The following is a 12,597-nucleotide window of genomic DNA, read 5'->3' as shown; positions in this document are numbered from 1 at the left end:
ACTTGGACACATTGCCCTTGGTCCCCAACTCCAAATCATCTATGTCAATTGTGGGCCCAACACGGATCCCTGAGGGACACCACTAGCTGCTGATTGCCAACCAGAGAAACACCCATTTATCCCAACTCTGCTTTCTATTAATTAACCAATCCTCTATCCATGCTACTACTTTACCCTTAATGCCATGCATCTTTACCTTATGCAGCAACCTTTTGTGTGGCACCTTGTCACCTTGTTGGTGGAGTCAGTCATTAGGATCATTTAAGCGACTCTTGGACAGGCACATGGACTGCAGTAAATTGAAGGGGTGTTGGTTAGGTTGATCTTAGATTAGGATAAATGGCACAACATTGTGGGCCGAAGGGCCTGTACTGTGCTGTACTGTTCTCTGTTCTATGTTCTAATTTAATCATTAGCTGCCCCTGTAAAATCATATGGGCCCGGATTTTGTGGGTGCGGATGTCCAGGAAGGACTTTGACGGTGAACTCTCGGTATTAGGAGATGTTAGTCCTCAGGATGCATTGCAAAGGCAGCAGAGTTTGTGGTCACCCACCGACTGCTCAGCTGCAGGCTGCACTCCACTTCTCAGGGCAGCTGTGGTGGCAACAGCTTCCTCTTTTCCGCTCTCACATTGCTCTCGGGAACTGTTCCATCTGCGGCAAGTGGGTTTTTCAGAAGTATAGAATGGTCACATTTCAGAAAGAGGCCACTTGTCGCCTTGTGCGCGTGTGTTCTCTACGAGAGCAATCCAGTTTCCTGCATTTCTCTTGTAACCCTGCAAATGTTTCTTTTCAAACACCTATTCACTTTCGAAAACCCAAATTGACCCTGCCTCCACCACACTCTCAGACAGTGCATTCCAGATCCTATGTGTAAAAATGTCACCTTGAGCTCTTTTGCCTATATTTTTTTTTTTTCTCTTGGTTTGTTGGCATCTCTGGCAAGGCCAGCATTGATTGCCCATCCGTAATTGCCCTTGAAAAGGTGGTGGTGAGCCGTCTTCTTGAACCGCTGCAGTCCATGTGGTGCAGGTACACCCACAGTGCTGTTAGACGGGAGTGCCAAGATTTTGACCCAGTGACAGCGATTTAGTCACAAATCAGGGGAACTTGCGGTTGTGTTGTTTCCCACGTCTCTGCTGCCCTTGTCCATTCTAGGTGCTAGAAGTTGCGGGTTTGGAAGATTCTATTGAAGGAGGCTTGGTGAGTTGCTGCAGTACAGTGTTGGAAGGGATTAATTTTAAGGTGGTGTCTAGGGTGTCAATCAACCAGGTTGCATTGTGCTGAATAGCGCCAAACCCCATGAGGGTTATTGGAGCTGCACTCATCCAGGCAAGTGGAGAGTATTCCATCAAATCCCTGGCTTGTGCCTTATAGATAATGGACAGGCTTTGGGAAGTCAGGAGGTAAGTTACTCATACTCAGCAAGTTATAGAAACATAGAAAATGGAACCAGGAGGAGGCCATCCGGCTCTTCGAGCCTGCTCTGCCATTCATTATGATCATGGCTGCTCTCGTTCAATACCCTGATACCGCCTTCCCCCCATATCCCTTGATACCACCTTCCCCCCATATCCCTTGATACCGCCTTCCCCCCCATATCCCTTGATCCCGCCTTCCCCCCCATATCCCTTGATACCGCCTTCCCCCCCATATCCCTTGATACCGCCTTCCCCCCCATATCCCTTGATACCGCCTTCCCCCCCATATCCCTTGATCCCGCCTTCCCCCCATATCCCTTGATACCGCCTTCCCCCCATATCCCTTGATACCGCCTTCCCCCCCATATCCCTTGATACCGCCTTCCCCCCATATCCCTTGATACCGCCTTCCCCCCCATATCCCTTGATACCGCCTTCCCCCCCATATCCCTTGATACCGCCTTCCCCCCCATATCCCTTGATACCGCCTTCCCCCATATCCCTTGATACCGCCTCCCCCCCATATGCCTTGATCTCTTTAGCCCCAAGAGCTATATCTAATTCTTTCTTGAAGTTACAAGTTTTGGCCTCAACTACATTCTGTGATCATGAATTCCACAGATTCACCCCTCTCTGGGTGAAGAAATTTCTCCTCACCTCAGTCCCAAAAGGTTTACCCCTTATCCTCAAACTCTGACCCCCCTAGCCATTATAGCATAGAAAGAGGTGGAGGGAGTGTGCTGGGTAACGGAGTGGTATTGCCACTGGACAATGCTCTGGGTTCGAATCCCACCACAGCAGGTGGTAGAATTTGAAGTTAATAAGAACTATGGAATTAAAGTTGTCGTAAAAAACCCATCTGGTTCACGTGAGGAAATCTGCCGCCCTTGCCCGGTCTGGCCCACACGTGGCTCCAGACCCAGAACCCACAGCAATGTGGTTGACTCTGAAATGGCCCAGCAAGCCACTCTATTGTATCAAACAGCGAAATTAACAGACCACCTGGCCTAGGCACCGGAAATGACAAGGGCACCCTGTCAACTCTGCAAAGTCCTCCTTACTAACATCTAGGGGCTTGGGCCAAAATGAGGAGAGCTGATTTATAGAACAGCATGACAGAGTCATACGCATTGAATCATATCTTACAAACAATGTCCCAGACACCACCATCACCTAACCGGAGTATGTCGTATCCCATCAGCAGGACAGACCCAGCAGAGGTGGCGGCACAGTGGGATACAGACAGGAGGGAGCTGCCCTGGGAGTCATCAACATCAACTCTGGACCCCATGAAGTTTCATGGCATCAGTTCAAACATGAGGAAACCTGCTGCTGATTACCATGTACCCATCCGCCCTCAGCTGATGAATCGGTGCTCCTCCAAGTTCAATAGGAGATTCACTAAATTAATCCCAGAGCTGAAGGGGTTGGATTACGAGGAGAGGTTGAGTAGACTGGGACTGTACTCGTTGGAATTTAGAAGGATGAGGGGGGGTTCTTATAGAAACATTAAAAATTATGAAGGGAATAGATAGGATAGATGCGGGCAGGTTGTTTCCACTGGCGGGTGAAAGCAGAACTAGGGGGCATACCCTCAAAATAAGAGGAAGTAGATTTAGGACTGAGTTTAGGAGGAACTTCTTCACCCAAAGGGTTGTGAATCTATGGAATTCCTTGCCCAGTGAAGCAGTTGAGGCTCCTTCATTACATGTTTTTAAGGTAAAGATAGATAGTTTTTTGAAGAATAAAGGGATTAAGGGTTATGGTGTTCGGGCCGGAAAGTGGAGCTGAGTCCACAAAAGATCAGCCATGATCTGATTGAATGGCGGAGCAGGCTCGAGGGGTCAGATGGCCTACTCCTGCTCCTAGTTCTTATGTTCTTATGTTCCATGTTGAACACAACTAAGGGGAAGCACTGAGGGTGGCAAGGGCACAGAATGTACTCTGGGTGGGGGAGTTCAATGTTTATCGTCAAGAGAGGCTCGGCAGCAGAACTACTGACCAAGCTGGCCGAGTCCTTAGCTGCTCAACTGGATCTGCGGCTGGTGGTGAGGGAACCAACGGGTAGGAAAAACATACATGAAGTCATCTTCACTAACTTGCCTGCCACAGATGCATCTGTCCCTGACAGTGAGGTAGGACCACCACACAGTCCTTGTGGAGATGAACTCCCGTCTTCACTTTTTTTAAAAATAAATTTAGATTAGCCAATTATTTTTTCCAATTAAGGGGCAATTTAGCGTGGCCAATCCACCTACTCTGCACATTTTTGGGTTGTGGGGGCGAAACCCACGCAGACACGGGGAGAATGTGCAAACTCCACACGGACAGTGACCCAGAGCCGGGATCGAACCTGGGACCTCAGCGCCGTGAGGCGGTTGTGCTAACCACTAGGCCACCGTGCTGCCCTAACTCCCGTCTTCACATTGAGAATTGTGTTTATTGTGTTGTGTGGCTAAATGGGATCGATTGTGAACTGATCTAGCAACTCTCCTGGCCATGTACAGAATCGTATACAGCCACAATCTGTAACCTCATGGCCCGGCATATCGCCCACTCTACCATTATCACCAAGCCAGAGGATCAACCCTAGTTCAATGAAGAGTGCAGATGGGCAAGCCAGGAGCAGAACCCAAAATACCTAAAAATGAGGTGTGCACCGAGTGAAGCTGCAACACAGGACTATCCATGTGTGTTACGACACCCTGGGCTATTACACAGTCAATTCCAGCCCCACGACCTGGAGTTGTACCGCAATTGAAACAAACAAATTCATTCTCAGAAAATAGCCAAAGTCTTTGATTTTTGGTGGCTCAATAATTACAGTCACCAGGTTTGTAAATTTAAACACAATTAATTTTTATTAATCACAGCAACTGTGAATAAATAGGCAGCAAATACAACTGGTTAACTATTATCTAATTCCTAATCCTCCCTCTTTAACTCGCCCCACTCTCTACACACAAGGCAGACAAACACAGAGGGGAAAGAGGGGGGTGAAAAAAATAATTTGAATGGTAAAAAGGACAAAAGTCTCTGTTTCAGGTGGATGTCTGCCGGAACATCTTTCTTCATTCAAGGCCTTCTGTTGGAGGTTGTTGCTTCCAGTCTGTAATTGTTTTCACTTTCTACTCATCCAGGTCTCAAAATGTCTCTGCAGGTTCCAAAAACAGCAGCATTTCTGGAGAGAGAGAGAGAGACATCAGCTCACAGCCTCTGCTCTCAGCATCCAGGATCTGACTATCCCTTCCCGGGTTCTCTGTAAACCATCGTGTTGGGCAGGGGTTGGAGGGTGGGGGAAATCCTCCTTTGCAGGTCCCCTGTGCCCAATGGAGACACCCCTCCCTCCACATCACCCTTCCCCCTTTACCCACCTTAGGCCACTCAAACTCAGCAACCTATCTCCTTAACCATCACCCCTCCTCTCACCTCCCCATCGCCTCTGCCAGCCCCCGCCCTCAGCTGGGGCCAGCCAGCCTGGCCTCACTGATACCCTGGTTCTCTTTGGAGTTCAGCCTCCACTTTCTCGTGGCTGTCTGTAGTACCAGCAGTGGCCACCAAATGGTGCTGTCAGGACCGCTAAGCTGCCGGCTATTTGATTGGCCAGCGGCTCTCTAAGGTGGGAAAAAATTATTTTATATCTTTGGAAAGTCTCAGTTATGATTAATTATTAGATCGTTAAGCTATTTAAAAAATAACGAAAAGCAAAGGCCCTCACCCCATGTGTATGTCGCAACATTTACTATTTTCGCAATAAATGTTTTGAAAGGTGGTATGACTTTGGTGTTTTTGACTTCCTTGCTGTCCGTTTGTGATAATCCTCTAATGCGATTGGCTGCTTTGCTAGCTTGATGACATCATTGCAGCTGAACACTTGGAATCCCCGTGAAAGAACGTTCGCAATCTACTGCAGAGCCAGAGGAGGCAACCTTCCCATCACTCCCAGAAAGGCCTTCCTTCTGGTCAGACGTGAGCGAGTGCACTAACCACTGGCTCGGGGCCATGATTGGCAGTGAGCCAGGTTTGATGGGCGCCGGTCAGTGGAGGCTTGGAAGCAGCTCCAACCCACAATGACGACCAGAAAAAGTTGCATCAGCTTCACTTCCGCTATTCAGATTGGAGCAGATGCGAAAGCATTCTCACAATTCAGCCGGAAAGCAGAGAGGAAGTAGAAACACCCGTTGACCTTCAACAAGGATGACCGGGAATTCAGACGGAAAGTCGAGACTGCTTAGACCATCCCAGAAGGAAGGTTGGAGCAGGAATTGATCCATGTTGTGTTGGTTCACACACACGAATGGGAATGCCCCTGCACCGCTTCTTGAATGGAAACGTGGATGGTTATTCACTGCTTTTTGTAATCACCTTCAAATGCTCGGATCAAGTCCATGGAAGCATCTGTAAGTATACATATGGTTAGGATATGGCATTACTTCTGTTTAACCTAGGTCAACATCTAACCAAGGCTTGTTAGTCCGTGTTACAATATTCTCATTCATGTCATTCTAAATGAAAGACATTATCGACACATAAACAACAAAAATAACCTGAAGTATGCATCGTGTAGATCTGTGAGGTTTTGTGCTTGTAATTTTATACATTTCTCATTTGGTGGTAATTGATACAGAGGGTCCATGGTTTTGCTATTTCTGCCTGTCAGTCTTTAGTAGATCTAAAACAGGTTGTCGCGGCATTCTGAAGGGGTGGCAGCAGGGGAGAATGGTGTCCAATACACATATCTCCTCTCCCCAGCATACTCCTAGCAAACGTCCAAGCGATCGAAAACATGCTGGACGAGTTTACCGCTAGATCATAAGACATAGGAGAAGAATTAGGCCACTCGGCCCATCGAGTCTGCTCCGCCATTCAATCATGGCTGATATTTTCCCAAACCCGATAAGACCATAAGACATAGGAGCAGAATTAGACATATCTCTCAGAGAGAAGTAAGAGACTGCTGTGTGCTCTGATTCATAATCTTTACTACAATCTTTATTAGTGTCACAAGTAGGCTAACATTATCACTGCAATGAAGTTACTGTGAAAAGCCCATAGTCGCCACATTCCAGCGCCTGTTCGGGTACACAGAGGGAGAATTCAGAATATCCAAATTACCTTATGGCACGTCTTTCGGGACTTGTGGGAGGAAACCAGAGCACCCGGAGGAAACCCACGCAGACACGGGGAGAACGTGCAGACTCCGCATAGACAGTGACCCAAGCCGGGAATCAAACCCGGGTCCCTGGCGTTGTGAAGCAACTGTACTAACCACTCTGCTACCATTGTGTATTTATCGTATGTCCTATGTTTTTTAATATATGGAACGATCTTCCTGGACTGTACGCAGAACAATACTTTTCACTGTACCTCGTTACTCGTGATAATAAATCAAATCAAATCACAGGGTGTTGTTCGAGCTGCATTTGCCTCTGAGTCCTGGGAGTGAGTTGGATCCCGAAGATGGTTCCTGGAATTTAGACTGTGGGCGAAATTTTCCAGCCCTTCCAGCCATTGACTGGGCTTTCCGGTCCCACCGATGGCGACCCCCCAGCGCGGCAGGTCTACCAGCGGCGGAGTGAGCGAGCCACGCACAACCCCAAGCGGGCGGGATTCACCAGGTAGAACGTGTAGACTCTGCACAGACATTGACCCAAGCCAGGAATCGAACCTGGGACCCTGGCGCCGGGAAGCAACAGTGGTAACCACTGTGCTACCGTGCCTCCCAGTGGCATAGTTTGAGAAATGACCTGTGGCAAGTACTTGGTTGGAAATGTTCAGTGTGGACCGCTTCAGAGCTTTCCCTTCAGACCTGTCTGGTCTGGCTCTGTGATTGGCTAATTGATCGAGTTTGATGGCTGTGAATTGCCATCAACATATAGAACAGTACAGCACAGAACAGGCCCTTCGGCCCTCAATGTTGTGCCGAGCCATGATCACCCTACTCAAACCCACGTATCTACCCTACACCCTATACCCGTAACCCAACAACCCCCCCCTTAACCTTACTTTTATTAGGACACTACGGGCAATTTAGCATGGCCAATCCACCTAACCCGCACATTGTCCTTGCACCTGGAAATTCCCAGGATGGGAGTAGCTGAACAGTTCCTGTGTTCCTGCTTATCTGCACCACGTGAGTGAGCGGAACCTGCTCCAATCCTGTTGCACATGAAGATAAAACTGTCATAGAATTTACGTGGCAGAAGGAGGCCATTCAGCCCATCGAGTCTGCACCGGCTCTTGGAAAGAGCACCCTACCCAAGATCAACACCTCAACCCTATCCCCATAACCCAGTAACCCCACCCAACACTAAGGGCAATTTTGGACTCTAAGGACAATTTATCATGGCAAATCCACCTAACCTGCACATCTTTGGAATGTGGGAGGAAACCAGAGCACCCGGAGGAAACCCACGCACACACGGGGAGGATGTGCAGACTCCGCACAGGCAGTGACCCAAGCCGGAATCGAACCTGGGACCCTGGAGCTGTGAAGCGATTGTGCTATCTACAATGCTACCGTGCTGCCTGTGATTAGGCAATAGAAAAATGAGGAAGTGAGTCCGGCTCACATGCGTGAGCAATTGTGAGAGAGATTTTTGGGCAACACACAAAATGGGTTTGAGAATTAACGCTTTAAATTATTCACCTCAGTTTCTTAAAGAGCATTTCCTTTCTTTTGGAATCCAGCAGGTGAGTGATGGGGGGCAAAATGCTGCGTGGATCCAGATGTTTGGTTTCTTTGGGAAAACCAAATGCCCAATAAAGATTTGAACACTTTGTCGCCTTGTCATGGTCATCGAGTTCTACAGCACAAAAAATGGCCTTTCAGCCCATTGTGTGAGCTGGGGGCTGAGTAATGTGTCATGTGATGCATTTCCCCAGTGAGAATTTGGACAGAGGGGGGCCATCGCTCTTTATAAACTCTGGTTGCTAGTTGCGCAGGCCTTGGCCATTACTACTCCCCAGATGGCGGATTCCCTCTCACCAGATCCACAGCCCCGTGTGGGTACTGGTAAACGGGTGAAAGAGCAGCAGAGGGAGAAGAAGGTGACGCCGGGGTAATGTCACTTGGCCAGTAATCCGGAGGCTTGGGCTAATGCTCTGGCGACACAGTTTCAAACCGCCCCCCCCCCCCCATGCCCGTGGGTTTCACGGTGGGGAGGAGCGGCCTTCAATGGGAAATTCCATTGGCAATTGGCAGGAAGAGAGAATCCCGCCATCAGCGAATGGCACGCCGCCGGGAAACATGCAGCCGGAGGAACGGAGAATCATGTTAGCTTCTGGCTGCTGCCGAGTAAAGAGTCAAGAGTTCTGCTCCTTTCCCAAGACACCTTTATTTTCCGTGAACACATTCTATACAAAACTCCATCACCGCACACCACAAGTGCCACCTGCAACCCCGTTACATAATCAGTGTCAATTATTGGATACTTAACATCAATGAGACAGGTAATTGGAATGTCTAACCCTAACCCATTCCTAACAAAGCAAGCCCCTAATCTGATTCGCTGGATACTGAACAGGTCAAGAAACATTTAGTTCATGTCACCAAAACTCCAAGCTTCCCATATCGGCTATGCGGACCCACACTGGAGATTTCTCACCCAGTGGGCGAATATTGAGCAGTAGAATTGAGTCGGAGAGTTATTATAATGTGGAAATGGGAAAGCCGTGAGTCACAGGCCCTTCGGCCCATCTTGTCCATGCTGCCCAGTTGCTATCGCTAAGCTAGTCCCACTTGCCCGCATTTGTCCCATATCCCTCTATACCCACTCTGCCCATGTAACTGTCTAACTGTTTTTTAAAGGAAAAAATTGTACCCACCTCCACCACTGCCTCTGGCAGCCCGTTCCAGATTCTCACCACCCTCTGTGTGAAGAAATTTCCCCTCTGGTCTCTTTCGTATCTCTCCCCTCTCACCTTAAACCTATATCCTCTAGGTCTAGACTCCTCTACCTTTGGGAAAAGGTGTTGACTATCTACCTCAGCTATGCTCCTCATTATTTTGTAGACCTCTATAAGATCACCCCTAAGCCTCCTACGCTCCAGGGAAAAAAGTCCCAGTCTATCCAGCCTCTCCTTATAACTCGGACCATCAAGTCCTGGTAGCATCCTCGTAAATCTCTTCTGCACTCTTTCTAGTTTAACAATATCCTTCCTATAATAGGATGACCAGAACTGGACACAGTATTCCGTGTGTGATCATACCAATGTCTTGTACAACTTCAACAAGACTTCCCAACACCTGTATTCAATAATCTGACCAATAAAACCTAGCCTGCTGAATGCCTTCTTCACCACCCTGTCCACCTGCGACTCCACCTTCAAGGAGCTATGAACCTGTATTCCTAGATCTCTTTGTTCTGTAACTCTCCCCAACTCCCTACCATTAACTGAGTAGGTCCTGCCTATATTTGATCTACCAAACGCCTCACATTTATCCAAATTAAACTCCATCTGCCATTCATTGGCCCACTGGTCAAGATCCTGTTGCAATCTTATATAACCTTCTGGGCAGCACGGTAGCACAGTGGTTATCACAGTTCACAGCTCCAGGGTCCCAGGTTCGATTCCCGGCTTGGGTCACTGTCTGCTCGTTCTCCTCACGTCTGCGTGGGTTTCCTCTGGGTGCTCCAGTTTCCTCCCGCAGTGTGCAGGTTCGATAAATTGCCCTTAGTATCCAAAAAGGTTAGGTGGGGTTACTGGGATGGGGTGGAGGCGTGGGCTTAAGTGGGGTGCTCTTTCCAAGAGCCGATGCAGACTCGATGGGCCGAATGGCCTCCTTCTGTACTGTAATTGCTATGATTCTATGATTCTTCACTATCCACTATGCCACCAATCTTGGTGTCATCTGCAAACTTACCAACCATGCCCCCTACATTCTCAAAATCATTTATATATATAACAAATAACAGTGGACCCAGCACCGATCCCTGAGGCACACCGCTGGTCACAGGCCTCCAGTTGAAACACAACCCTCCACAACCACCCTTTGGCTTCGGTCGCCAAGCCAATTTTGTATCCAATTGGCTACATCACCCTGGATTCCATGAGATTTAACCTTTTGCAACAACCAACCATGCGGTACCTTGTCAAAGGCCTTGCTAAAGTCCAAGTAGACAATGTCGACTGCACTGCCCTCATCTACCTTCTTGGCTACCCCTTCAAAAAACTCAATCAAATTCGTGAGACATGACTTTCCCCTTACAAAGCCATGCTCTTTCTCTAATTAGCCCTTGCCTGTCTAAATGTCTGTAGATCCTGTCCCTCAGAATATCTTCTAACAATTTACCCACTACAGAAGTAAGGCGAACCGGTCTGTAGTTCCCAGGATTATCCCTACAGCCCTTCTTAAAACAAGGGCACAACATGTGCTGCCCTCCAATCTACAGGCACCTCTCCTGTGGCTGTCGATAAGTGAGGATGTCCATTATACATCCCATCCAAGGTATATTTCCAATGCGCACAAGGTATAAAGCATGTTGCATTGTTTTTATTTAATTTACAGATGTGATGAGTAAATCCACTGTTTTTTTTAAAAAAACCCTCTTTTCATTTTGCAGAAAAGAATCACATCATGATCGTTTGTGTTTGGAGTGGTTCAGTTTCTTCATCAGACCCAGCGACCCTCTTTGCTCATTTCTGAATCCTTTCCCCGACACAGAGAGAGAGAGACAGGGACAGTTATACACTTGGACATTTACAGACAGAGAAGGGGAGGCAGAGAAATGCGGATCGACAGACAGACACAGGAAGAGAGAGAGAGAGAAACACAAAAAGACACACACGGACATTTACTGGCAGACACTGTGAAATTCACACACTCACAGATATTGAAATGATGGACAGGGAAAGAGTGTTACAGTAACAAGTAAATGATTGAGAGACACATAAATACCGACATTTACAGTGTGCGTGAGACCAAGAGCGAGAGAGATGCACAGATACACATAAGCACATTTACACATGCATAGTACTCTCATTTGCTGTTCATACAGTATCTGAGTTCCAGATTTCTACCTCGCTTCTGCACTCTAACATTGATGGAAATGGAACACGGTAAGTGTATCGAGCGATTACTAATTTGTCATTGCAAATTATCTTGTTCCTTTACTTAAGTCGTCATAGGGGGAGGAGGTGGCGTAGTGGTACTGTCACTGGACTAGTGATCTGGTATTGGCCCTGGGGACTCTGGTTTGAATTCGGCGAAGCAGGCGGTGAAATTGGAATTCAATAAAGTCCAATTAAACCATTGTCGTAAAAACCCATCTGGTTACCTTTGAAATCTGCCATCCTTACCCAACCTACCTGTGGTTACAGAACCACAACAAAGTGCCGTGAAGAGATACGCACTAACATAAGAGGAGGCAGTAGTGTCGTGGTATTGTCGCCGGATTAATAATTCAGCGACCCCCCCCAGGCAATTCTCTGGGGACGTGGGTTCGAATCACACCAGGGCAGGAAGTGAAATTTGAATTCAATAAAAACCTGGAATTAAAGGTCTAATGATAGACAATTGTTGCAAAGACCCATCTGGTTCATTAATGCCCTTTAGGGAAGGAAATCTGCCGTCCTCACCTGGTCTGGCCCACATGTGACTCCAGACCCACAGCAACGTGGTTGACTCTTAAATGCTCTTGGGGGTGGGCAATAAATGACGGCCCAGACAGTGATGCCCACATCTCCTGTACGAATAAATAACAAAAAGAACAGGAGGCCATTAAAGCTAATTATGTCTTTTCATAGAATAGAGCAGGAGGAAACCATTCGGCCCATCCAGTTTGCACCCACCCTCAGAAAGATCACCCTCACCTAGGCTGGCTCCCCTACCCCACCTGACCTGCACACCTTTGGACACGAAGGGGCAATTTAGCGTGGCCAATCCACCTAACCTGCAAGTCACACAGACAGTCGCCCGAGGCCGGAATTGAACCCGGATCCCTGGCGCTGTGGGGCAGCAGTGCCAACGGCAGTGCCACCCTTGTCTAGGCGGTAGCGGACAATTGGTAGCATCGCGGTGACAGTGTTGGTCCAAGCGCCAGTCTGCTGTCAGCTCAGTTGAGCTCAATGGCACAGAATATCGGGCAGGGAAACTGGCAGGTGGTCAATGTGGCACAACCAATCGCGTACTGCCACCCAGGATAACGGTCATGGGATAGAGGTTTCTTCAGGA

At 48.1% G+C, this 12,597-nt stretch overlaps 1 protein-coding gene across 1 annotated transcript in view; it reads left to right on the top strand.

Moving 5' to 3' along the window:
• Positions 1-5,598: 5,598 nt before the first annotated feature.
• The window catches only part of LOC119956601 (NACHT, LRR and PYD domains-containing protein 3-like), a 58,720-nt gene continuing 51,721 nt past the window's right edge, over positions 5,599-12,597 (top strand). The window contains exons 1-2 of the mRNA XM_038783934.1: positions 5,599-5,821; positions 10,988-11,483. Coding sequence (XP_038639862.1) covers positions 11,468-11,483 — 16 coding nt within the window. The 5' untranslated portion in view covers positions 5,599-5,821; positions 10,988-11,467. The remainder of the gene's footprint in view (positions 5,822-10,987; positions 11,484-12,597) is intronic.

Source organism: Scyliorhinus canicula, chromosome 23, assembly GCF_902713615.1.
Source record: "Scyliorhinus canicula chromosome 23, sScyCan1.1, whole genome shotgun sequence".
Classification (NCBI taxonomy): Eukaryota; Metazoa; Chordata; class Chondrichthyes; order Carcharhiniformes; family Scyliorhinidae; genus Scyliorhinus; species Scyliorhinus canicula.
The sequence above is the reverse complement of the archived record's forward strand: the minus strand, read 5'-3'. Positions and strand labels throughout refer to the sequence as shown.